General features: G+C 38.2%; 2 protein-coding genes across 8 annotated transcripts in view; one reads left to right on the top strand and one right to left on the bottom strand.

Annotated features, from left to right (window-relative positions):
- Positions 1 to 27,428, top strand: part of CSPP1 (centrosome and spindle pole associated protein 1) — a 180,388-nt gene that overhangs the window by 3,716 nt on the left and 149,244 nt on the right. The gene's annotated exons all lie outside the window — the stretch shown is intronic.
- PPP1R42 (protein phosphatase 1 regulatory subunit 42) overlaps positions 1 to 27,428 on the bottom strand; it is a 34,683-nt gene that overhangs the window by 2,481 nt on the left and 4,774 nt on the right. The window contains exons 3-9 of one of the 4 annotated variants that reach the window (XR_014057305.1): positions 26,748 to 26,914; positions 25,386 to 25,524; positions 23,775 to 23,891; positions 15,454 to 15,571; positions 12,697 to 12,828; positions 4,387 to 4,690; positions 2,315 to 2,539 (exon numbers count right to left, since the gene is read on the bottom strand). Coding sequence is in view for 2 of the 4 variants with exons in the window: in XM_081503246.1 (XP_081359372.1) it covers positions 4,734 to 4,893; positions 12,697 to 12,828; positions 15,454 to 15,571; positions 23,775 to 23,891; positions 25,386 to 25,524; positions 26,748 to 26,914 (833 nt within the window). In the remaining 2 variants the exon portion in view is untranslated. Of the gene's footprint in view, positions 1 to 2,314; positions 2,540 to 4,386; positions 4,691 to 4,733; positions 4,894 to 12,696; positions 12,829 to 15,453; positions 15,572 to 23,774; positions 23,892 to 25,385; positions 25,525 to 26,747; positions 26,915 to 27,428 lie in introns of those variants that run through there. The other 3 variants (XR_014057304.1, XM_081503246.1, XM_081503247.1) reach the window with 3 other exon arrangements.

The following is a 27,428-nucleotide window of genomic DNA, read 5'->3' as shown; positions in this document are numbered from 1 at the left end:
ATTGATCCAATATTTACAACATTTTAAAAATCAGATGATTCCACAATCTAACTATCTTGCTTGCCAGATAATCTGATTTCCCAAGTTCAACTTGCCTGCCTGACTGGAGTGTTTTGGAGCCGAGTAGCTACAGTTGCCTTTAGTTGGACAGCGTGTTCTCCAGTTTACCTCAGTCAAATTCTCACCTGCTTCCCTTACTTACTTTATCTGCCTTTACTTTAGGGTGTTTTTGAGACCTCCTGGCAATGTAATGTTTTTGAGACTCCCTGGCAGTGTAATTAAGAACTTGACTTTTGGAGTCAATGACCTGGATTCACGTCCCAGCTCTGCCTCCTGGCAATCCTGTGACGTTGGGCTCCTCTGACTGGGTTTCTCCAACACTCATTTTCCCTATGTATAAGTTGGGGCTGATAGTACTCTTATCTCAAAGGGTCCTACTGTGTTTTATAATTTGTTTGGGTAATGAAGACTAAGCTTTCAGAATAGACATTTTAAAATGGAAAATAACTAGTACAGTTCTTATAACTACATAATTCTTGTTCATAGAGTAAGCCATTGACAGAGTTGAGACTAGACGTCACAAAAGCTAGCTTAGACTGTTCGAAAAAAAGTTTTGTTGCTCACTACTATTACTTTCTTTTTTATTTCTTTTTTTTTAGGGAGGTGGGGGTTCTCCTAATTTCAAAAGGGTTCTTTGAGAACTGCAAACCAAAATCTTAGCATTATACCTACATTACTGATGCATAGTTATTTTGCATATAAAAGTTAGTTAGGCCGAGGTTGGATTTAGCATGGCAAAATTAAAAGTAGTTAGAGCTTTACAAATGAGTTTATGTAAGATCATCCCAGAGTTTCATGACTAAAAGTATTATCTGAGTTTTAAAAGATTCTTCTTGAAGCACATAGGAGATCTGTTGTTACAACTGTTCAAACATAGCATAGCCTTAACGGTGGTAAAAGCAAATTATTTTTCACTGTTTTTAAAGGTCACTTTTTAACTCAAAGAAACTCAACACTTTCATTTCTAACTAAAGTTAGTAGGTATTTTATAAATAGTTAAATAACATACAGTGAACATTTCCTATGAATTACAGGTCCCAGGGATTCACATTCCTTAAAGGTATCTGAACCTAAGGGCATTCAAACCCAGCTAGGAAGTTATTATTTTTACATTAACAGAAGGGATGGATTGACTCTATTGACATTGCTTGGGCTTGAAACATAGTTAATCAAGTAACAATTTGCTCTTTTCATTGTACTGTGCTGTGGGTACTGTATTGTCAGTGGATCTTATTTACAATGTATAAATGTATTTAATGCCTATTTTTAAATTACTAAGGCTCAAATACCTCCTAGCCAGCTTGAAAGAGAGGAAACATCTGTCAGAAGTATTTACTGTGACAAACAGAAAGAGGCAATAATTTGCACATTTTTTGTTCCATACCACATGCTAATTTTAATTGAACAGTGAAGGCATTTATTCAGAATCAACCTTTAAATAAAAAAATAGTGTTGAACTAATCTTTAATTAAAGTGTACATTGATAGTATCAAGTTCAGTTTGGGGGTCAACAGCAACGTCAATGAGTCTGACTTTTTCCTCCCTGTAGGGAAGGCAGGCTTGTATAAATATACATGAGCACAGACGGCATGCATTTATAAAGGAGGTGGAAAACATTCCCCTGTCATTGGACAGATGTTGCTTCACTGTGTTCTACACAGGACACAGGCACAGATCACAGTGTGTAAACCTTAAAGGAGTGTGGGGCTTATACTTCTAGAGTTTTGGAAGAAACCTCTAAAGCTCCTTTCCACCTCTGATCAGGCTCCTCACCTTGAATCTTAAATGTAGACTGTAGGGGACTCTCCTGCTGATACCAGCTCATTAACCCTCCTTCAAGTAATTAAAGGAGGGAGTTGGTTTAATCAACTTTTTAGAAACTAAAAATCTGTTCTTAAGAGCTGTGTATTTTAATACTTTACTAACCTTCTAACTTGATTCTCATTGTCTCATGGTGGTGGTGGTGGTGTAATTGCTAAGTCGTATCCTACTCTTGGGATTCCATGGACTGTCTTCGTAGCCTTACACTAAATTAGTAAAATGTTAGCAAGAGGCACACCCTAATAGTCTATTATCAAGAGCTTAATGAAATTTCATAATAGGTTTGGTCACCTTTGATTGAAGGTGATATTAACTGGTGATATTTCCATTTAAACTTAAAACATTTGTGATAAATCAATGTTTAGGCGTGCCCTCAGTGAAAATGTGCCCTGAAGAGATAAAAAAATATTTAAAAGAAAATGTTGGGGCTTACCTGGTGGCTCATGGGTAAAGAATCCACCTGCCAATGCAGGAGACATGGCTTTGATCCCTGATCCTGGAGAATCCCACTTGCCGTGGAGCAACTAAGCCCATGTGCCACAACTCTTGAGCCTGTGCTGGAGAGCCTGGGAGCCACACCTACTGAAGCTTGTGCCCCTGGAGCCTGTGCTCCACAATGAGGGAAGCCACCACAGTGAGAAGCCTGCACTCTCCGCAACTAGAGAAAAGTCCACGCAGTGATGAAGACCCAGCACAGCCAAACAAATAAATGAAAATTTAAAATGAAAATGTTTATGTAATACTTTTTCACAAAATAAAACTTAAGAATCAGGATTGAACATAATCAGTTTCACTGACAGTGGCAAAAGCAAGACAATGTATTCTTCTCACAGGAACCCCTCTATGCTGGTGGTTTCTTTAGGGTAGCCTATCTCAATAGTACTTAGTATTGGTAGTTGAAAATGCATTTAGCTTGTGTTTAGCATTCCTAGTTAGGAACTAGGATTTGTCAGTGCAGTCCTAGTGACTAGAGCTTTGTTTGGGGCTGCAGAATATGTGGTACGTGCCGCAGCTCACAACTGATCTAACAGTAGGTGTGGCAATGTACAGATTTACCAATATTGTTTTCTGAGGCTGTGTCCGTTTTTACTGTTTTCTTTTCCACCTTGATGGTACACTAGCAAGACCTTTCAAAATGCTTGGCAAAGAAACAAAACGCAAGAACACTGTTGTGGAATTGACATTGAATTATGTAAATCTTTAAGAAACTTTTGGAGTGCTATGAACAAACTTGCTACGGTTTTGACGGCAATGATAGTGGACATAATCAGCTATGGCAAATTCACACACAGCTTCTGTTTTGTGTGTGTGTGAATGGAGAGGAAGCAAGATCCAAACCAGGACTCCTTACTTATTCTATCACCTCTCCCCAGATGAAGCGTTTTCCAGACTTAGAGGACTCTCTCCCCCTTAGGCCTCTCTCGACAAGCCTAAGCCACTGTTCAGGGAATGGGAGTAGCAGCACTGTTGTTCATGGGTCTTCTTCAGGTGGGCTCCATTAAGGAATGCTGAGTCACCATCCCTTGATTGGACCCTGCAGAGAGGGCCTCATGACAAACCCATGTGACCTTCATCAAGCAGTTCTGGAAAAAGGTAATCTATTCCAAAGTACATCTACTGGTTCCGATTACTTTCTGAATGAAATTTGCCATTGCCCTTTATTATAACACAGTGACTACTATGATATCACTGGGAAGATCAATAGAGCAATCACTGTATTGACTTTAAATGAAAAAAGTTGAGCAAATAATTTATAGGATGTATGAGGATCTGGTGTATAAAGCCCATAGCATTTATCACAATATATAGTAGTGGTATCCCATTTGACTCTCACATTAGCTTGTTGCAAAATCTTTGAGGTCAGGACTACCTCATTTGAGTTTTTATTATACGGAGTACTGTCTGGCATTTGGCAAGTGCCTGTTAGTTTTATGAACAAAGGAGATTATTTTCTGGTATAATTTATCTTTACATTAAAGCAATAACATCGTTCATAAAACTGAAAAAAAAAAAGCAATTTTCTTCTCATCAGGAGACTTAGAGCTGATTCGTATTGAGCTAAATTACGTATATGCCACCTGGGAAGCCCATGTGTATATTCAAAGTTTAGAATTAGTAGTAAAGAACCTGCCTGCCAATGCAGGAGACCTAAGAAATGCGGATTTGATCCCTGGGTCAGGAAGATCCCCTGGAAGGCATGGCAACCCACTCCAGTATTCTTGCCTGGAGAATCTCATGGACAGAGAAGCCTGGAGGGCTGAAGTCCGTGTTGCTGAAAAGTGTTGGACATGACTCAAAGGCTTTAGCACGCACACGAGGTTGGAATAGTGATTCTTAAACTATTTTTTAGATCATATATCTCTTTGAGAATCTAATGAAACTTTTAATGCATCCTTCAGGGACCCTAAATTAAGAACTTTTGGGTTGGAGAAGTGGTGAAACTAGCCTGTCCCTGTCGTGCTGTGGCTTCCCCTTCCTTTCCACCACCAGATGCCCTTTACTCACCAGTGGGCCATCCATTACCATCTCAGCCTCGGGCTCCTTTGCTGTTATCCCTGCTCATTCAGACACCTTTAACTGCTGCTTTTGGGACTTGCCTGAGTCACCTGCCTTATTCCAGTCGACGTATCTAGTCTGTGACTCCCAGTTCTTCCTGAACCACTGCAACTTAATGACTGTTTTGGCAGGTGAACAGTGAACTTTTTTTTTTTTGGTGCTTGGTCAAGAAGAATTGAGAACAGAGAACTAGAAGATGGATGGAGGACCTTTCTTCCTCTGTGTTGTTGACAGTGAGGTTGTCCCATCCTTCCTGCCCAAAGATAAATCACACAGAAGTATTTGAAAGAACCTACCCCATGTCTTCAATAATTTTAGGGTTATCTTCTTGGGAGCTTTCTGGAGATGCATTTCCATTTGCAAGAAATCTCTGTATATCAGAGAAAAAAACTAATTTTGGCTTACCCACCCTTGGGTAATAAACGGGAACTATGTGATGCATTGTTTCAAAGTTACCTGTAGCGTACAAAGAATTAAAAGCATTCTGCTTTGAAACTAATAACTGAATTGTAAGCATGACATAGAACAGCATTATACTATCTAAAATTATATTTTGAGAAATGGAATTAAATATGATTAAATAGTTTCATAGCAAAACCAATAAAAAGTTAATGTCCAAGATAAAAATATGACAGATTTTCATACATGAGAACCCACACAGGAAAGTTCATGGTCAACTCTCATAGACAAAATGGGTACACCAAAATTAATTAATATTAACTACCCTTGCATTTTGCTGCTATGTGTTTATTTTTTCAGTGTGTTTAACCTTTAGGGAGTAGATTAGTCAATTATAGTTTTTGTAATCTGTTCATACCTTATTTCCATACTTAACACTTAACATCATTTCCCTGTTTATAGATCCTCGACCCTTTCTAGCAATGATTTTTCTTTTAAGTGGAAACTGCCTTATTCACCTCTAATTCTAAGAGCTTAGCATAGTCTTGGGCATATCCATGGTGCTCAACAAGTGTTTTTTAAATGAATGTTTCCATCAAAACACTACAAAAGTAAATGCTGAAAGTTATTAAGATATTTTGAACTTTGTTAAAGTGTTTGACTACTTCTGATTTTTAGACTGTATTTAGGACAAGATTTTTTATTGTAAGATCCTTGAAGTTTAAAGACATAATCCCTATAATTTTATGATTATAGAGCTCCAAATTTACAGGGCTACCAAAAATATGTAAAAGGTCAGGAAATTTAAAAAATGACCATCTTCCTAAGAATTCCTCTTCACTTACTATGTATTTGGTTGTGCAGAGGTATCTTTAAATGGTTCAGATTAACTCTTCTAAAGTCCCGAAGGTATACTGTAGATTTAAAAAAGCACAATATATCTTCTAGACTTTAATTCATGCTTTCCATTTCTCCTGAGCAGCAATAACAGAGACTTTACATAAAGACCATAGTGCAAGCTATTGGCCAGGTGAATAGTTATTGTATGTTACATGCATGTGTCCAGGGATGTCACCGGTTGTAAGCCTGGGAGGCTCAGTAACTGTGCAGTTTGTTTGCAAAGGGTTGACAGAAGCATGTAGGTGACAAGAAAGAAGGATATTTACAAATGGCCAAGAGAAAATAACTAAGTACTCCTGAGGAAAGGGCTCCCTGGTGGCTCAGCAGTAAAGAATTCTCTTGCAGTACAGGAGCCACAGGATGTTCAGTGTGTAATCTCTGGGTCAGGAAGATCCCCTGGAGGAGGGCATGGCAACCCACTCCAATATTCTTGCCTGGAGAACTCTATGGACTGAGGAACCTGGCAGGCTACAGTCCACGTGGTCACAAAGAGTCAGACTTAGCACACGCCTGAGGCAAACTCAGATAATTTCTATTGCAGGTAGTCAGCTTTCAATTTCAATTTAATTTAATTGACCTTAGAGTCTATTTTTCAACAGAGTAAATAATATAATCTATTTGAATACTTAAAAAATTTCAAAGTTCTTTCATAGTATAGTCTCATTTTTCTCCCTAGTTTCTTTGTATTTGCAAAAATTATATGTTTACATGTCATATATTTATACATTTGCCGATTTTTCTAAATTCCTGCCAAACCGAAGTGAATTTCTAAGGAGGGCAGACATTATTGTTCTTATGTCCAAGCATGAGTCGTCCACCAGTCATCAATAGAGTAATCACTAGAAACCAAAGCTCTTTGATAAAGTCAGATAACTTTGATTAATTACTGGGCTTCCCTGGTGTCTCAGATGGTAAAGAGTCTGCCTGCAATGGGGGAGACCCCAGTTCAGTCCCTGGGTTGGGAAGATTCCCCTGGAGAAGGGCATGGCAACCCACTCCAGTATTCTTGCCTGGAGAGGAGCCTGGTGGACTACAGTCCAAGGGATTGCAAGGAGTTGGACATGACTGACCAACTAACATTTTTACTTTCACTTTCTGCTATCTTTGTGACCTTAGACAAGTTATCTCATCTTTCTAAAACTCAGCTTTCTCAGCTGCAAAATGGATATAATTTTTCCCACAAGGTAAAATGATTAAAGCAGTAATGCATATAAATATCTGAAATGATTGGCACGATAAATATTAGTTCTCTTTTCTTCCCTTGCCCCTCTTTGTGGCTTCCTAGACTGGAGTGCTTTCCATTTTAAATTATTAATGGCTATCATGATAGCAACTACAGTAAGGTATGAAATGACGCTTCTATACTATGTAGCATTACATATAGCTTTTCAAAAAAAAAATTGTGGTAAGAACACTTAACATGGAATCTACCTGTTACTGTTTTAAGTGTACAATAAATATATTATTGTTGACTCTAGGTACAACTTTGTGGGCTTCCCAGGTGGCACTAGTGGTAAAGAACCGCTTGCCAGTACAGGATACATAAGAGACATGGGTTTGATCTCTGGGTCGGGAAGATCCCCTGGAGAAGGGCATGGCAACACACTCTACTATTTTTGCCTGGAGAATCCCTTGGACAGAGGAGCCTGGTGGGCTATGGTCCATAGCATTGCAAAGAATTGAACACGACTGAAGCGACTTAGCACACATGCACAACTTTGTACAGCATATCTCTAGAGCTTATTCATTTTGCTTGACTAAAACTTTATATCCATTGATTAGTAACTCCCCATTACCCTCCCACCCACAGCCTTGGGCAGCCACCATTCTACTCTTTGATTTTATGAAATAGACTATTTTAGATACCTCATATACATGGAATTATGCAGTATTTGTCTTTCTGGAACTGGCTTATTTCGTTTAGCATAATATCCTCAAGGTTCATCCACACTGTTTCATATTACAGAATTTCCCTTTTTTTTTAAAGCTGAAAGTGAAAAGTGAAAGTGAAGTCGCTCAGTCGTGTCCGACTCTTTGTGACCCCATGGACTGTATAGTATTCAACTCTTTGTATATACCTTATTTTCTTTACCCCTTCATTTGTCAGTGGATGTTTAGGTCTCTACATCCTGGCTATTATGAATAGTACTGCAATGAACACAGGAGTGTTAATATCTTTTCAAGATCCTGATTTCAGTTCTTTTGGATAAATACTCAGAAGTGGGATTGCTGGATCATATAGTTGTTCTCTTTCTAAATCTTGAGGCAGTGCCATACTTTTTTTCATGTTGGTTGAACCATTTTGCATTCCCACTGACAATATGCAAGGCTTCCACTTTTATCCACATCCTCACCTACCTTTGTTGTTGTTGTTTTGTCATATGATAATAGTTTTTCTGACAGGTATGAGGAAATACCTCATTGTGGTTTTGATTTGCCTTTCCCAGTTAATTAGTGACATTGAACATTTAAAAAATATACCCATTGGCCATTTGTAGGTTTTCTTAGGAAATATGTCTGTTGGAAATGCTGTTGGGAAAATGGCATCAATTAACTTGCTCAACAAAAGGTTGCCACAGTTCTTCTATTTGTATAAAATGTAGTATCAGGGAAGTGCAGTGAAGTGCAATCAAAAAATGTGTGCCTGAAATTATTTATTTATTTATTGAAATGTTCAGTTCAGTTCAGTCACTCAGTCGTGTTCGACTCTTTGCGACCCCATGAATCGCAGCACGCGAAGCCTCCCTGTCCATCACCAACTCCTGGAGTCTACCAAACCCATGTCCATCGAGTCAGTAATGCCATCCAGCCATCTCATCCTCTGTCATCCCCTTCTCCTCCTGCCCCCAATCCTTCCCAGCATCAGGGTCTTTTCCAATGAGTCAACTCTTCGCATGAGGTGGCCAAAGTATTGGAGTTTCAGCTTCAACATCAGTCCTTCCAATGAACACTCAGGACTGATCTCCTTTAGGATGGACTGGGTGGATCTCCTTGCAGTCCAAGGGACTCTCAAGAGTCTTCTCCAACACCACAGTTCAAAACCATCAATTCTTCGGTGCTCAGCTTTCTTCACCGTCCAACTCTGACATCCATACATGACTACTGGAAAAACCATAGCCTTGACTAGACGGACCTTTGTTGGCAAAGTAATGTCTCTGCTTTTAAATATGCTATCTAGGTAGTTGATGCATAATATCTTGTTAGCTTCAGGAGTATTACATAGTGATTTGACATTTGTATCATTGTAAAATTATGACCACCATATGCCTAGAAGCTCCAATACTTTGGCTGCCTGATGGGAAGACCTGATTCATTGAAAAAGACCCTGTTGCTGAGAAATAGAGGGCATGAGGAGCAGGGGGCAACAGAGGATGAGACTGTTGGATGGCATCACTGACTCAATGGATGTGAGTTTGAGCAAACTCTGGGAGATAGTGAAGGGCAGGGAAGCCTGGTGTGCTGCAGTCCATGGGGTCACAAAGAGTTGGATACAACTTAGTGACTGAACAACAACAGATAAACCTAGTAACCATATGTCCTCAGCCAAAGTTATTGTAATATTGTTGAGCATATTCTTTGTGCTGTATGTTCCCTCCCTGTGGCTTATTCATTTTATAACTGGAGGTTTACCTTTTAATCCCCTCATCTATTTCATCCCACTCCTCCTGGCAACCACTCTTCTGTATGAGTCTGTTTTCACTGCCTTGTTTTTTGGATTCCACATATGAGATCATTCAGTGTTGGCCTTTCTCTTTTTGATTTATTTTACTTGGCATAATACCCTCTATATCCACCCGTGTTGTCACAGGTGGTAAGATACTATTCATATTGTTAATGGCTGAGTAATATTCCATTGTATATATCACATCTTCTTCATCCATTCCTCCATACCCAGAAATTACTGGATCACATGATCACATGATCCATTCTATTTTTAATTTTTTGAGGCACTTCTATACTGTTTACCATGGTGGTTGCACCAGTTTACAGTCCTACCAACAGTGCACCAGGGTTCCCTTTTCTCCACATCCTTGCCAACACTTGTAATTTGCCTTTTTGATAATTACCATTCTGACAGGTGTAAGGTGATATCTCATTGTGGTATCTCATTGTGGTTTTGATTTGCATTTTTCTGATGATTAGTGATGCTGAGCATCTTTTTATTTGTCTCTTGACTGACTGTATGTCTTCTTTGGGAAAAATGTCTATACGGGTCCTCTGCTCATTGTTTCATTGGGTTATTTGTTTTTCTGATACTAAGTTGTGTGAGTTCTTTATGTATTTTGGATATTAACCCCTTATATGTCCTGTCGTTTGTAGATTTCTTCTCTCATTCACTAGGCTGTCTTCTCACCAGGTTGGTAGTCTCCTTCACTTTGTAAAATCACTAGACTGTCATCTCACCAAGTTGGTAGTCTCCTTCACTTTGTAAAAGCTTTTGACTTTGGTGTAATCCCATTTGTTTGTTTTTATTTCCCTTGCCTGAGGAGACAGATTCAAAAAAATATTCATTGCCTGTATTTTCTTCTAGGAGTTTTGTGGTTTCAGCTCTTACCATGGAGTAAACCTTTAATCCATTTTGAGTGTATTTTTGTGCATGGTGTGAGAAACTGGTCCAGTTTGATTCTTTTGCATGTAGCTGTCTAGTTTTCCTCACATCATTTAATGAAGAGGCTGTCTTTTCCCCACTGCATACTCTTGCCTTCTTTGTTGTGAATTAATTGGCTATATAGTCATGAGTTTATTTCTGGTCTCTCTATTCTGTTCCATTGATCTATGTGTCTGTTTTTGTGCCAGTACCATACTGTTTTGATTACTGTTGTTGTTTAGTCACCAAGTCATGTTCAACTCTTTGTGACTCCATGAACTGCAGCATATCAGGCTTCCCTGTCCTTCACAATCTCCCAGAGTTTGCTCAAACTCATGTCCACTGAGTCAGTGATGCCATCCAACCATCTTATCCTCTGCTGTCCTCTTCTCCTCTTGCCTTCAATCTTTCCCAACATCAGGGTCTTTCCCAATGAGTCAGTTCTTTGCATGAGGTGGCCAAAGTATTGGAGCTTTAGCTTCAGCATCAGTCCTTCCAATGAGTATTCAGGACTGATTTCCTTTAGGATTGACTGGTTTGATCTCCTTGGTTACTGTAGCTTTGTAGTATACAGCTGACCCTTGAATGACACAAGTGTGAACTTCTCAGGTCCACTTTTACAGGGATTTTTTTTCCTATAGTATATACTACAGTATTACATGATCTGCTGCTGCTGCTGCTAAGTCGCTTCAGTCATGTCCGACTCTGTGCGACCCCATAGATGGCAGCCCACCAGGCTCCGCCGTCCCTGGGATTCTCCAGGCAAGAATACTGGAGTGGGTTGCCATTTCCTTCTCCAGTGCATGAAAGGGAAAAGTGAAAGTGAAGTCACTCAGTGGTTGGTTGAATCCTCAGATGTGGAACCAAAGATATGGAGGGCTGACTGTAAAATTACATGCAGATTTTCGAGATTGGGGAGTGTCGGTGCCCCTAACCTCCTCATTGCTCAGGGTTCAACTGTAGCTTGAAAACAGGGAGCATGATCCCTCCAGTTTTACTGATCTTTCTCAACATTGCTTTGGTTGTACTTTGGCATCTTTGAGGTAATACTGAAAACAGGTAAATCCTTACCCTGAGTCTAGTTTTGCCCTTCACAGCCGACCACATATAAGCAGAGAGGGGGAAATGCCTCTTGTCCATTTTATAGATTTCAAATCTTGAGAAATCCATATTGCCAATACAGTATCATCACTCATGTGAGATAAAAGTAACAGTTCATATTCAGCGGATACGATATGGCAAAATCATCAGAGCTTTCCACCTCCTACTCGTCACCTCAACCTCCTTGTCCTAGAGTGATAAAGCTCCTAGGATATGCTGTCTGTGCATAAAGCCACACTACACTGTTTTGGTTCTTCTTTCCCTGTTCTCCTGGTCTTACTTCTTCCTATGTCTCTATCTCCTGTTAGCTGTGGAACTAGAAAACGAACATGGAACAGAGGAAGTGGCTCATTCCAATGTTCTTGACTACAGAATTGGTGAAGAGTAAATTCTAGCATACTCCCCAATATGATAAAGATGATTATTACACATTACACTTAGCTACAGTTAGTTTCATTAGTTAGACTATACTCAGGAGGTTGCCATATCCTTGTAACACCACCTTAGGCATATTATAATTAAAATATTCAAATGATAGGGTATGTACTTAAGAAAGGGGACAGGCCACCAAGTATAGGCCACATATATGATTGTGATACATTTTTATTTTTTATCCTGATGAAAAATGCGATTTTTGTGCTGTTACTAAATGAATATACTTGTGATTTCAGTTTCACAAGCTATATGGCTGATTTTTGTTTCACCATTTAGATAACTAGTATCATCCACTTTAAAAAAAATTTTGACCAAAAAAAAAAAAAAAATTTTTGACTGCACTGAGTCTTCGTTGCACCACATGGACTGTTCCTTGCAGCATGGGCTCAGTAGTTGTGACACGCAGGCTTCTCTAGTTGCCGTGCGTGGGCTTAGTTGCAGTACATGAGATTTTAGTTCCCTGACCAGGGATGGAATCCGGGCCCCCTGCATTCGGAGCGTGGAGTCTTATCTACTGGACCACCAGGGAAGTCCCCATGCACTTTTGCCAGATATAAAATTATACATTTTCCCCACCCTCATGGCTCTCTGTTTATATAGCCAACATGATTATAACTCAGTATGAACTAAACATAGCTTTTTTTTGATAGTAGCTACCATTTTCATATATAAACATTATAGGAAAAATTTTCTAGAAATTGTAATCAAGTTAAGAAAAAAAGCCCATAAAAAAATGAAATAAACTCTCCTAATTTTTGGAATTTTGTTGTTGTTGTTGAGTATAATATTCCTTTTGCTGGTAGGAGTGATCAACTGATGAATGGCAGCCTACTTACTGTTGCATGAGTTACATGTATCCTCGTTATTACTGTTCTTTTTCTTGCTGGTTTTCCTGGCATCTTTCGATGCTTTCCAATTCATTAGGAATTGTCTTTCCATGTTTTTAATTTCTTTTCCATCAAGGAGTTCTAGAGAAAAACAATATATATGTTTAACATGTAATATATACATGTTATAAATGTTATCTGCCAGTACAACATAAATATTACTATATAATACATAAATATTATAATACATATACAATATCTATACTGCTGGTTTAGGGCACATGAACTTAAGTTACACTGACTGAAATAAATTTATTTTTAAAATACCTTATTTATACAACTTCTTGTATTTGTACAACTTCTGTTGAGCTTTTATTTTTAATTATTTTTTCTAATTTCAAAAAGAATATGTACTTTTTATAAACAGCTGAAACGTGATGGCAAAAACATAAAATGACTCTGTAATTACTATCCATAGCTCTCCTTTCCATGACTAACAAAGATAATCAGTACAAACAATTAGATGTCTGGTTGCCCTTCTTGAAGCATAAGTTACATTGTTATTTTACAAAACAAAAATGTCATACTTAACAAAAATTAAATATTTAATAATTTTATGGTTATTCATAGAAAAAGAAAAGTACATTTATGTTAATGTCAATAAGAAGTTTTATATATGTAACCTGGTATTTTTAAAGTACGTACATTAAGATATAGGAAATAATAGGAATAATCCACATAGCTGGCTTCTTTATTCTACGAATTGAGAGTTCAGCTATTTTAATGTTTTGTTCCTTTTAAAAAGTTTTGAAAATTGAGCATATTCAGTTACACAAATAATTTTTGTGTGTTGTATGTATGATATTTGGAAAATTCAAAGAAATGGAAAAAAACAAAACATTGACTGTATTTCACAACCAGAAATAATCACTGAAAACCACTGATAATACTTTAGTATATTTCTTAGCATTGTTTTGTTTTCTAGGTATGTACCATGTATATATGTATATATCATATAGAAATGGAACTCTCTATACAGTATTACATCCTACTTTTTAATATTGTGAGCATTTTATCATGTCTTTCTTTAAAGACAATTTTTAATGAATGATAGTATTCTAAATATAAATATACAAGTAATTTACTTTAAAAATGTACCTAATATACATGATCGTTCTTCCTGTGTGTTCTCTGTTTCCTGCTCTTGGCTGATGGGGTAAAGAGTAGGCAGGGTGTGATCCTCCAATATGTGTTTTGAAAAATCATCTTGGATATTTTTGATACACCTCCTGTCAACCCCTCCTTCCCTCAAGAGAACCACTGTACTAGCGTTATGATTAACCAAGGTTTACTACGGCCATGAGCTTTGAAATGGTTTTGCCATATGTTAGTTTTTATACCCAAGTACAGCATGTCAGGTGGTGCTAGTGGTAAAGAAAATGAAAGTGTATTTTGGACTGTATGGGAGAGGGCGAGGGTGGGATGATATGGGAGAATGGCATTGAACAATGTAAATTATCATATGTGAAACGAATCACCAGCCCAGGTTCGATGCATGATACAGGGTGTTCGGGGTTGGTGCACCGGGATGACCCAGAGGGATGGGATGGGGAGGGAGGTGGGAGGGGGTTCTGGAGGGGGAACACATGTACACCCATGGCGGGTTCATGTCAATGTATGGCAAAACCAATACAATATTGTAAAATAAACAAACAAACAAAAAAAAAGAAAGTGAAAGTCGCTCAGTTGAGTTCGACTCTTTGCGACCCGTGGACTGTATAGTCCCTGGAATTCTCCAGGCCAGAATATTGGAGTGGGTAGCCTTTCCCTTCTCCAGGGGATCTTCCCAACCCAGGGATCAAACCCAGGTTCGATTCACCCGCATTGCAGGTGGATTCTTTACCAGCTGAGCCACAAGGGAAGCCCAAGAATACTGTAAATACTGGAATTTCCCACCTGCAAATACTGGACATGTAAGAGACGTGGGTGTGATCCCTGAGTCAGGAAGATACTCTGGAGGAGGGCATGGAAACCCACTCCAGTATTCCTGCCTGGAGAATCCTATGGACAGAGGAGCCTGGTGGGCTACATTTCATGGGGTCGCAAAGAGTTGGACATGACTGAAGTGACTTAGCATGCATGCATGCACGCACAGCATGTCATAGAAACTATCCCACAATCTCCTCTGTGAGAGGGCAGTGCTAATCCTTCTGATACTGTGTAAGTTGGTCCCTATTGAAGAGCACTGGTCCATTTCTCCTTATATAGTGCATATTCAGGAGTGTGATTATTTGTAAGGGCCTCATAAAGGGACTCCCTACTTTGCTCCCATTTCAAATGAAAGGAACTCCTGTATGTTCTTAAGGTGCCATTTGGCAAATGTCAAGCAATGAAAACTTTGATCAGTTTTACCTACAGAACCAAGAGTCTCATGGGATCTTCAGAGGATTTGTGCCAATGGAAACTTGGCAAAAGGTCAGCAAGTTGTACACATTTATGACTAAATATTTTTTGTTGGTAACAGCCACATTTTCTTTTTTAAAGAAAGTGTTTGATATCTTGATTATTTCTGAACATAAGATATTTTTCATGTTTTATTTCTCAATTTTAACTTTTGCTGTTATTAAAATATCAGATTTAAAGTTGACCATTTTTTAGGTGCAGATGTTATATTCATATTTCTGAAGGCTTGCTGATACATTAACTAAAGAGTTAACCAGGTCTCTTTCTCTAGGAAAATTATATTAATATAATAGAAACATGTACCCAGTGATTTGGACACCAATATCAGTCTATCTCTGTATTTTGGTTTGAGGCAAACAGGATTTCTATTTAGATCCATTTTCCACAGCTTCATCAACTTGTTCAGTAAAAACTCCAAATCCTATAATTAGAGGAGAAAAAAACAAGACACAGGTATTTCATACTTATCAATATTTTTTTCATGTCAGTTAACTGTTTTTAAAGGTAATTACTGTTTTCCATGGAGTTCTAGCTCAGTGCCAGGTACTTAGATGATGTACAATAAATCTCTTTTTGATGAATTAGTCTTGTAGTAATAATAGGAAGGGCTAAAGATGAGGCAAAAAGTAAGGTCCTGAGTTGGGGACCACAGAATTGTACTCTGTCACACTAGCTTAAATGGACCCAACCTGTATCTCAGGAAACACTTTGCCTTTCTGGCTATCCATGCTATAGAAGATGCCCTGTTCTTAGCAGAGCTTATGGAAGTTTACAGATTAAGGTCATTATGGAGTAGTAAGTAAGCAGTCCATTGACATTGTAAACAATATAGTTGCTTTTCCTTTTTTAAAACCTATAAAAAATATATCAAAGGGAGAATAGAAGGAGAAAAAAATCCCATGTGTGTTTATTACCCAAAGGTCACTTAAAAAATATTTATTTTTGGCTGTGCTGGGTCTTTGTTGCTGAGTGCAGGCTTTCGCTAGTTGCTGTGAGCAGGGGCTACTCTCTAGTTGCAGTGGCAGGTTTCTCATTGTGGCGGCATCTCTTGCTGTGGAGCACAGGCTCTAGGGCACACAGGTTTCAGTAGTTGTGGCATATGGGCTCAGTAGTTGCGACTCACCAGCTCTAGAGCATAATTTCAGTAGTTGTGGTGCACGGGCTTAGTTGCCCTGTGGCATGTGGAATCTTCCAAGACCAGGGATCAAACTGGTGTCCCCTGCACTGGCAGGCAGATTCCCAACTGCTGAACCACCAGGGAAGTCCCAAAGATCACTTTTAATGTGTTATGTATCCTTCTAGTCTTTTTTGAGCATAGGGATTTCTTTTTTAATTGTCTGTCATACTGTGTGTACAGTTTTGTTTTATGTGCATCATAAGCATTTTCATGTTTTAATAGCTTATAAGAAAATCAGCTTATTGATATTTAAAGGAATGATTAAGTTGTTCTATGGTTGAAAATCCAAATAAATGTGAGAAAAACAGATTAGTCACCTTTAAGAACAAGCTTTCTGTTTGCCTTCATCACCTCCTCTCTCTCCCTGTTTTTTTCTCAATCCAATGTCACTGTCTTTCTCCAATGTCTTGTCTTTCTGTCATTCCTTTTCTTGCTTTCTCCCCTCTTTCTACTCTATAGCCCATGACTGATTTTTAGTAATTCAGTGGCCATAGGCAAAAAAAAGGGAAAACTACCTTCAATAGGAAAAAACCATTATTTTAAAGCAAATGTTTTGCTGACAATAATAATAAATACTGATAATAACTAATTCCATGGAGAGCTTTTGGTTTTCCGAGCACTGCTGTATATATATGATATTGTACATATCCAAGAGAATTGCTTTTCTTTAGAATATGAGTATGAGAATTACAAAGTTAATAAAAGTTCCAGAGGATAGTAGCAGGCAAACACCTATGATTCTTTTGTTTTCTTCAGGCCAAGACCAAACTTATCATAGGTTATAAGGGAAAAACTAGGAAATACAAATTATACATACGTATTCTTAATTTCTAAGCTGAAAGTAATTGTTAATGCATTGGCTGGTATTTTTATTCCCCATAGCATTTCCTCACCTTCAAAGCTTGATACTATGTAGCATTGTACATCTATTTAACTATTTGTATCTTCCACCTTATTCTTTGTTTGATCCATGTTTACTGTTGCTTAGATACTTCATTTTTCCATTTTTGGGAAAAATCTCATATAATAAGACTACATTTATTCTTTAGACTTTAGAATATATATATATATATATGTGTATATATATATATATATTTACCATGAAGCTTTGGTAGCAGGTCCCTTCTACATATTAAATATCCTCCCAAAACTGTAAAAGGAGGTAACAAAAATGGAACATCCAGATAGGTGCCTGTGTCTACATGAAGAAATGCTGTCTTTTGGGGAATAACTGCAGAGCACTTTAATCTTTCAGAGACCAATGCCTTCCCATATAAACTAGTATTTCTAGTTCTGCTTACTTCATTATTCATCAGGTATGTATTGAGTTACGGGTTAATTTCTGTGCTAGACTCTGATGGATTCAAATAAATAAGTTCTGTGAAAAATACAAGGAATTGTATAAGCAGTTGTACAAGCAATCCTAAACTTTCTGACATTGCTTCTTACTATTTGACCTTAGGCAAGTCTGTGACCTCGTTTATAAAGTGAGGGTAATTAGAGGATTAGTGCTGTGGCATGTAAAGTGCGTGAGGCAGAGCAGATAGAGAATACATGTGTTAGTTCTCTGCCTCTTTGTTTGCCCTGCCACCCCTGAGCTAATTCTCTCTTAATTTTGGTCAACACAGAGAAAAAATGATGTTAAGAGAGAGTCAGGTTCTGATCCACTGACAAGTAACTGATGCCTTAAAGTTCTCTTTGAAAGTTCTAATTTCATCCTTCAGTCCTGGGTCATGGGTTACGCCCTCTTCCCAGTATTTGTTCCACACCTTTGGATACAGCCATAATTATTTTCTGTGAGAATTTCACTATATTTCTCTTGGTTTAAAAAACCTCTGGAAGGATGGAACTATGCATTGCATCTTTTACAGTGTTGAATATGATGCCCATTATAGTAACAATAAGAAAACTTTAAAATTTATATGGATAAAGAGTCCTATAGGTTTTTATTAATTGTTTGTCACTTGATAAATGACCCTCAGCATACTCCTCCTCCCAGTGTATGTTTATTTAAGACTAAACTAATCCTGTGTTGAAATATGATTACCCTTTGGATACGCTCTGGTTGTGCATTGCCTTCCTGTCTTTCATAAAATGCTTTCACTTTTGTGCCCTTCAGTAAGTTGCTAAAGGGAGCAGACACTTTTCTGGACAGTCTCAGTATGATAAATGATCATGTCATGCTATCACTTAGAAGAGTGCTACAAAATACTAAGGAGCTTATTTTATTTCCCATGCAGGGTTGGTGTCTAAGCTCTAGATAGGAGCCTGCTGCACTGGCAGTGCTCTTGCTGCAATTAATGATGGCCACTGATGAACCTGTATTTGACCAGCATGCGCCAATCTTTATTGGAAACGTCTAGCCCAACTGTCCTAACTAAATCTAAAGACAGTCATTTGTCATCCCTGTGACTGCCTGTCATCATCTGCCTGGGAAAATCTATGATTTTGGGCTTGTTCCTGACTAAACTGTGGAGTGAATAAATTTATCTTTTGAGTTACTTTGCTTGTCAGGATCAATATTGAGCAGAGGTTGAATAAATTAGAAACTGGAAATACATGACAGGCCATAGTGGTTTATTTGTTTGTATCTTATAAGTCAAATAGTTAGTTTTTATAAAAGGCAAGCACGTCAAATTTTTGATTTCCACTGTTCATTCTAAGATGCTTTACTTCATGATAAATGGGCATCAGAAAACCAATGAAGTAAATCACTGACTGATATATCTGACTGTGAGATGAACTTTTCAGATCATTTTATTGATTTAGCAAACTTTGCAGACATAAAAACTGAAGGTAAAGATTAAACTTTTTTTCAAGTTGTTATACATTTTTGCAGCCATAATATTTATTTCATTTAATAGTATCAGCAAGATATATAATGTTGCCCTTTTACTAGTTCATGGCTCATCAAGTTACTTGCAGAAATCCAGGTTTTATTATAAATGGTTATTCAGTAATTTAATATTTTTAATACACTGTTGCATTCTTTTTTAAATATTTATTTAGTTGGGTGTGCCAGGTCTTAGTTGAGTCATGCAGGATCTTTAGTTGTGGAATGCGGACTCTTAGTTGCACTATATGTGGCATCTATTTCCCCGATCAGGGATCAAACCCAGACCCCCTGCATCTGGAGCATGAAGTCCTAGCTACTGGACCACCAGGAAGTCTCCATTGCCGCATTCTTATTTAAAAGAGTTACAGGGAAAAAATGCAAATAAATATTAGTCAAAAGTAAATATTCAAACTAGAGCCCTATGAGTTTCTAAAGTATGGAGTATTATTTTGCTTAAAATGTTTCTTTCTCCTCCTCAATGATTGATTGTGCCACCATTTTTATTTGGGAGAACCGGGTCATCTAGCACAGAGTTTTCTCAGTTGTCTGCCTTTGGTCTCACATTTCCTCTTCCATTCCTTCTTCCAGTTTTTATCAGCAAAGGAAAAGTCCCACCTCTTTTCCCAAATGAATCAGTTCTCTCATCCCTTCCTCTCTCCACAGGCCTCCTACTCTTGGGATCGTCCTTCTCTTCAATTTCCAATCTCTCTGCCCCTTCTGGGCCTTATCCTATCTCTTACCCACCATCACTACACTTCCTTAAAGAGTAGTCCAAACCAGTTCTTTTCAAACTTTTATGTCCTTACAAATCATGCAGGGATCTTGTTTAAATGCAGGTCCTGGTTTGGTAGGTCTGGGGGTAGAAGTTGAGATTCTGCATTTCTGATGCTGCTGGTTCTAGGACCACACTTGGAGTTATAAGGGTCTTGGTCACTGCCTCTGCTTCCTCAATCACTGGGCACTCTTGCAACCTGGTGCGTTTGATCAGGCACCACTAACATTACCGCTGAGCCATACAGTGACAATTCTGTACTTTCTTTGTCTCAGTTCTTGGGAGCAACTTACCCTACTTGACCGCATCCTTTATGGCTTTTCTTGCAGGCTCCCTGGATCCTACTCTTACCTGCCCCAGGGCCTTTGCACATGTTATTCTCTTTACTTGGTAAGCCATTCTGTTCTTTCAGAGCTCAGCTCAGCACTGCCTTCCTAAGGGAAGCCTTCACTCAGCTCCCTAAGGTAGTTCCCCTAGTTATAGGCTTTCAGAGAGACATACTGCTCCTTTATAGCACTTGCCTGGGTTGTAATTTTACTTATGTTTTTGGATAATTATGTGCTTAATGTTTCTCTTTCTCTCAATGCTGAGAGCTCTTTGAGTTCAGGGACTGGATCTGGTTTTTTTGCTCACTATTGTCTTCCCCTTTATCTAGCAAGTGCTGCCACATGGTAGGTGTTCTGAATGAATGAAAAAGAAGAAATAGTGAATGCTTGCATGAATGAATGGATCTGAGGTTAGAAGCAGAACAAGAGTTTTAAGCAAGAGATTATATGAAACTGTTTTGAAAATTCTGCCGATTAGAAGTGCTGCAGACATAGAGAGAATGGAAAGACAGGATTTATCTTCTATTTTGTTTTTCCCTCTACTCCTCTTCTACCCTCACCTCTTCTCCCTCACTCCGAGTCTCTGCCCTGGACTTTGGACTAGGGAATAGGAGAGATGATGGCAGGGCTAGAAGATCTTGGGGGAAGGAGTCCATGGCAGCTGTGGGTAAGAGGGGAGGAAATGAAATCCCAAACAGCAGAGAGGACAGAAGCCATTTGTCCAGTTTCCTCCAGGTCCTTATGCAACCATCCTAAGGGACCATTATTTTTTTCATTTTTTTATTTCATGTATTTTCTATAGATGCATTTGAGGAACTACACTGTCCAAATAAAGACAGCTGGTTTGCATGCTAAAAGCCATTGGTAATTATAGTGGTTTGGCTAGAATTCTCTAATGATGTACACTTCTTTTTCCCCATGGCACAAAGCTGTCTGTTGTTGAAGACTCTTAGGATGGATGTCAGTGACTTTATGTATGGCACATTGAGCTATCTCTCCCATGGCACAGGGCTTGATGTCAGCAGCTTTGGGGCAACTTCGATCAATGAGTATAAAGAATGGAAAAATTAAAGCCAAAAAATGGAGACGCTGATCCCAGGAATATATAAAGAGAACTAAGTTAATATTCTGATGCTAACCTTCCTACCCTTTGACTAAGCCTTTGGAGGATGATTTAAAATGACCATGAAAGCACATTTCAAATGTCCTGGGCAAGTCTGTATTCAGACATCCAAGAAGCTGTGTCTAAGTGTTTTTAATTGTGTGTATCTTCTTGCTGGAAGCAAAAGATCTTGAGATTTCATCCTCATACCGTGGATATCTTTTCTGTATGGGAAGGAAAAGCAACTTTTGGTGTATCTCAGCCTCCGGAACTTACTAAATGATTTGCATTCCTTCTCCAGATGGTTGAATATTTTAAATTGTTCTTGTATTCATTCATTTTATGAACACGTAGTAGGTGTCTACTATGTGCCAGGCACTGGCCTGAGCTCTAGGGCATCCTGAAATCAACAAAAAGTCCTTGCTCTTAAAGGCATTTCGATATTTGGGGGAATTCATTTGTGGTGGAATAATATTTATTTTAGTAATTATCTACTGCTTACAGTAGTTATGACAAACCTAGACAGCATATTAAAAAGCAGAGACATCACTTTACCAACAAAGGTCCATATAGTCAAAGCTATGGTTTTTCCAGTAGTCAAGTATGGTTGTGAGAGTTGGACTATAAAGAAGCCTAAGCACTGAAGAACTGATGCTTTTGAATTGTGCTGCCAAAGAAGACTCTTGAGAGTCCCTTGGACAGCAAAGAGATCAAACCAGTCAATCCTAAAGGAAATCAACCCTGAATATTCATTGGAAGGACTGATGCTGAAGCTGAAGCTCCAACACTTTGGCCACCTGATATGAAGAGCCAACTCATTAAAAAAGACCCTGATGCTGGGAAAGATTGAGGGCAGGAGGAGAAGGGGACGACAGAGGATGAGATGGTTGGATGGCATCACTAATGCAATGGACATGAGTCTGAGCAGACTCTGGGAGATAATGAAGGACAGGGACTCCTGGTGTGCTATAGTACATGGGGTTGCAAAGAGTTGGACACAACCTAGCGTAAACAACAACTACAGTGGCTATGAGAGGAGCAAGGTAATAGTACTAAATTTGGAAACAAGACCAAGAATAACTGTTTTAGAGTCAGGAGATAGCTGTCTGAAAGTGCTTTTGTTTTTTTTGTAAGTGCTTTTGAAACAAGAGTTCTATTAATGGGGGAAAGAAGCCTATTCTTCCTCCTATGGTCTTATGTAAAGAAATTATATCACACCCACCTCATTGCCAAACCAGAAACCATGAGGTCTTGGCAGTGGTTCAGCTTACAAATGATTGGTTCCAGGAAGTCTCCCCTAGCCCTAGGCTAAGTTAGTGATACCATAATACTTATGAAAACAGAACCACATTGTAATCTGATCACTTGTTGACTTTTTTTTTATTCCCTGGGACTGTACTCTTTCTTCTTCTGATCTACATGGGGTAGTATAATGCCTGGCAAAAATGTAGATGCCCAATACATGTTTGAATGAATGAGTAATTGAATGAATATGGTATGATATGGCATAATATGACCAGAATATGGCTAGTGCAAATTAGAATAAATTAAAGATACAGGCGTTTCCCCTGGAGGAGCAGCAAGGAGAGAGTTCAGGTCTAGTTATAGTTACTAGAAACTCGTTCATTGGGAGATCAGAGTTAAGAAGCAAGAAATATAGTGTCTTGTTCAGTCACTCAGTTGTGTCCGGTCCTTGTGACCCCATGGACTGCAGCACCCTAGGGTTCCCTGTCCTTCACCATTTCCCAGAGTTTGCTCAAACTCATGTCTATTGAGTTGATCATGCCATCCAACCATCTCATCCTCTGTCATCCCTTTCTCCTCCTGCCGTCAATCTTTCCTAGCATCAGGGTCTTTTCTAATGAGTCAGCTCTTCACATCAGGTGGCCAAAGTGTTGGAACTTCTGCTTCAGCATCAGTCCTTCTAATGAATATTCAGGGTTGATTTCCTTTAGGATTGATTGATCTCCTTGTAGTCCAAGGGGCTCTCAAGAGTCTTCTCCAACAGTTTGAAAAGCAGCATTTCTTCAGCACTCAGCTTTCTTTATGGTCCAACTTTCACATCTGTACCTGACTACTGGGAAAACCATAGCTTTGACTATATGGACCTTTGTCAGCAAAGTATCTAGAGGGAAACATTTGATAGAAAAATAACATAGAGTGGAAAAAGCATATACTTCCTTCTCAGAGAAACATCTGTCTGTTGGTGAGGGATGGAGATCTTGGGGTATGGAAGAGAAAATCAAGTAAGAGCAGAATTATGCAAATAAATACATTACAAAGTAAAGACTCATAAACTAGTTTTAGAACAAATTTAGAATAGTTTTAAAAGTAAGTTTATAGCTATAGTAAAATAAGTATTTTCAATCACAATTTCATGTAAATATTGAAAACTTTTTTCTTGACCTTACCTTCACGTGCAGAAGTTGGTTGTCAGCTGCTATGAGCTGATTAAGATTCTCCAGTATTTCTAAGTCTCTTATGTCATCAATATTATTATTGCTGATATTCAATATAGAGAGGGATTTCTGTAAGAAAAGGAACTAATTTAGGATGAATAAATAATCTATTTAAATGCTGTATGTAGAAACCAGAAATCCTAATCTGTGAAAAATTTTAAATTGATCAGTTCAGTGTGTTTTCCTCTTTAGACAAGAAAATAAAAATCCTTGGAAATTTTGTTTGTATGCCATTTTTTTTTCTGATGAAACTTTTAGGACTATAGTAATTGTAATGCAACTTACTATTTTGTCTCAAGTTCCTTCGTAAGTCAGATTTTTCTCTTCCAAGATATGAGAGAAATTTATAGATAGAAGCCAAGAAGGAAGGAAAGAGAGAAAAAAGATGTCCCAATAAGCAAATAACACATTGTAGAAAAAATTCTTATTTTAGTTTAAGCAAATTATCCTTTTGTGTTAAATATCACTAAGATTAGGGAGAAATAGTTTTCCTCTTTGTTTTTCTAAATAGGAAGCATGATCAAGAATTGAAAGAATATCTTGTTTGTATTTTTATCTGTATCTCTCCATATAGTTTTCTCTTGGTATTTGTATGTTCAGGAGCCAGGTAAAATAATAATTACCTAATTAACAAGAACTTCAAAATCAGCTGTTAATGAAGACCTAAGTATATAATAGAGCAACACTAAGTCAGAGGAATCTAAACTCTAAGGCCCAGGATTCTCTACCAAGATGGAGACAACTCACTCAGGCATCCCACCTTTAGAGAAGCTACTTCCTGATACTTTTTAGGACTTGAAGTATAGCTTTAAAAGTATGCCTTACATATAGGATTTCAGAATCTGCTTGAATCTATGCCAAAATGAGCAAGCAGAAGTGTTTTCAGTGGCAGTTGGTAATAGATTGGTTGCTAATAGCTACTTAGTTCAGCTGAGGTTAAGCTGAAACATAGTTGTTTCTATAGGAGAGTAGGGAGGATAGGATAGAAATCAGGTCACTCCTTTCTTTTCCAATTTAAAGCACTACTCAGGACTTCCCTGGTGGTCCAGCGGTTAAGACTCCATGCTCCCATTGTAGGGGAAAGTGAAAGGGTTAGTCAGGCGCTCAGTTGTATCTGACTCTTTGCGACTCCATGAACTGTAGCCCGGCAGGCTCCTCCTTCCATGGAATTTTCCAGGCAAGAATACTGGAGTTGGTAGCCATTCCCTTCTCCAGGGAATCTTTGCCACCCAGGGACTGAACCCGGGTCTCCTGTATTGCAGGCAGATTCTTTACTGTCTGAGCCACCAAGGAAGCCCCAATGTAGGGGGGCCGGGGTTCAATCCCTGGACAGGGAACTAGATTTCCCATGCCGCAACTAAGATCCCACATGCTGCAACTATGACCCAGTCCAGCCAAATAAATTATATAGGAAAAATTAGTTTTAGCCCTCAAATTCTCAACTGACCATGTAAACATGCACAGTATGTACAATGTCCAGATAAACCTTCACCACCTTCCTTTTTTTTCATTATAACCATTGATCACTATAGTCTTTGTCAGAATACTCAAATGCAGCCTTACTGCCAGAGAATGAAGGGTTCTTGGATCAAACACGAGCTTTTCTCCAAGGGGAAGCCTCTGACTCTCAACATGAAGCTCTCTTAGTCCTTCTAGTCCTTCTAAGCCTTCTATGACAGCAATGTAATTGCCTCCCAGATATCTGCAAAATGTAAAACAAAATTTTAAGTAGGCATTCTGAGACATCACGGTCTATATGGATGATGAAAACATAACAAAGTCATTGAACTATTTGAAAATTATACAGTTGACCAATGAATATTGGGTGTGTGTATGGGGTCTGGTTAGGGACGCTGACCTTCATGCAGTGAAATTTGCATATCACTTAGAGTGGGCACTCTTTATCCCTGATTACTTCATATTTGCAGATCTACCAACTGGACCATGGACCATGCAGCTCTATAGTGTTTACTATTGAAAAACCTCAGTAGTCAAAGGTCATCTGTACATGCAGAATGTTCTGTTTGTATTGAATCAGTGAAAGGTTTGTTTATTTGATTCTTACAACTAATTAACTCTGAGAAATGTTCAGTTTTAAAATGAGAGAACTGGAATAGTCCTCTCTATCAGTGCTCCTCTTGTGTTACAGTGCATAAGAATCATCTGGGTTATAGGTTTAAAAATGAAGATTTCTGAGCCTAACTGCCAGAGATTCTGATTTGGTTACCTAGGTTGGAACCCAGCAATCTGCATTTTTTAAATTGATATATAGTTGATTTACAGTATTATGTTAGTTTGAGGTGTACAGCAAAGTGATCCAATTATATATATATTTTTCAAATTGTTTTTCCATTATGGGTTATTACAAGATATTGAATATAGTTCCCTGTGTTATATAGTAAATCCTTTTTGCGTATCTGTTTTATACAGCAATATGAAGTTTTAATAAGCATCTCCCACCTCACTTTTTCCCCCCATTCTGAGACCTTGGCCTGCTTTTTGGAAAGCAGTGATAGTTCTTCTAATCTGGGGAAATTGGATCCACTGGGCCCCATTGTTTAATTAAAATAATAGGCAGTAATGCCTTTTACAGTCAAATTTACATCAACATTATCAGTTCTGTGACCCTGCCCTTTTGAGATGTGTGATTCTGAAAGGCACAGAACTCATTTGGGTTCCATGGACACTTTTTTCACCAGTTGAGCCTAAATAAGCATGTTTTAGATATCCCTGTAAGCCCTTGAGACAACTCACCCTCCTGCAAAAGAAGCATACCAGGGCTTATAGAACACAAATTATCGAGTATTACATATATAACAGTAACACTGCAGAGGAATAAAAATGAGGCAGATAAAGGAAATCCTTGCATGCAAAAATATTACTGTAATGATGACAATTACATTACTGAGAAATAAAAGCACTTACAGTTTTTCCAGTTTCTTTAATGACCTGAGGTTCTCGATACATGAAATACAATTGTTTTGCAGGTATAAGTGGGTCAGATTGGTGGCATAATTCAGGTTAGTGATTTGACTAATGCGGTTATCATACAAATATAAAACACTAAGATTTTTACAAAGAGAGAGGTCTTCCTAAAAGGAAAACAAAAACAGATCATACTTAATTTCTTCTGAAAACTTAGAGGGTTGTTTTCAAGAAAGCTTTTCACTCAATCATTGTACACATTTCATTAAGGTTAATATAAAAGAACAGAATTCTCCCATTCTTAGCACAGTCAAAATAAGACCGGAATGATTACAATATTAGTTCTAGGCTTTAGTATTCTGTAACCTTATCAATAAAATTGTGTTTGCTAAGAAAGGTTTTCCCAGTGCAAGCAGTTTTCCTTGGAAACAGTTAGACTCCTCTGGAAGTTAAAGCATCTAACCAATTATTACTTCAACATTATGAATCAGGGCTTAATCTTTCTGTGGGACTGGAAATAAACTGTGTGGTTTGTGATACTGAAAAACCACTGGAAATCATCTAGATATTCAAGAACAATGGATTAATAAGCTATAATAATGCTATTGCAGGGAATACCATTAAATATCCTTTAATTTCTTTAGTCATATCTTGTAGATCTCATTAAAAAATGAAAACAGT

This window comes from Giraffa tippelskirchi, chromosome 6 (genome assembly GCF_054371585.1).
Source record: "Giraffa tippelskirchi isolate mGirTip1 chromosome 6, T2T-mGirTip1v1.2.pri, whole genome shotgun sequence".
Lineage (NCBI taxonomy): Eukaryota > Metazoa > Chordata > Mammalia > Artiodactyla > Giraffidae > Giraffa > Giraffa tippelskirchi.
The sequence above is the reverse complement of the archived record's forward strand: the minus strand, read 5'-3'. Positions and strand labels throughout refer to the sequence as shown.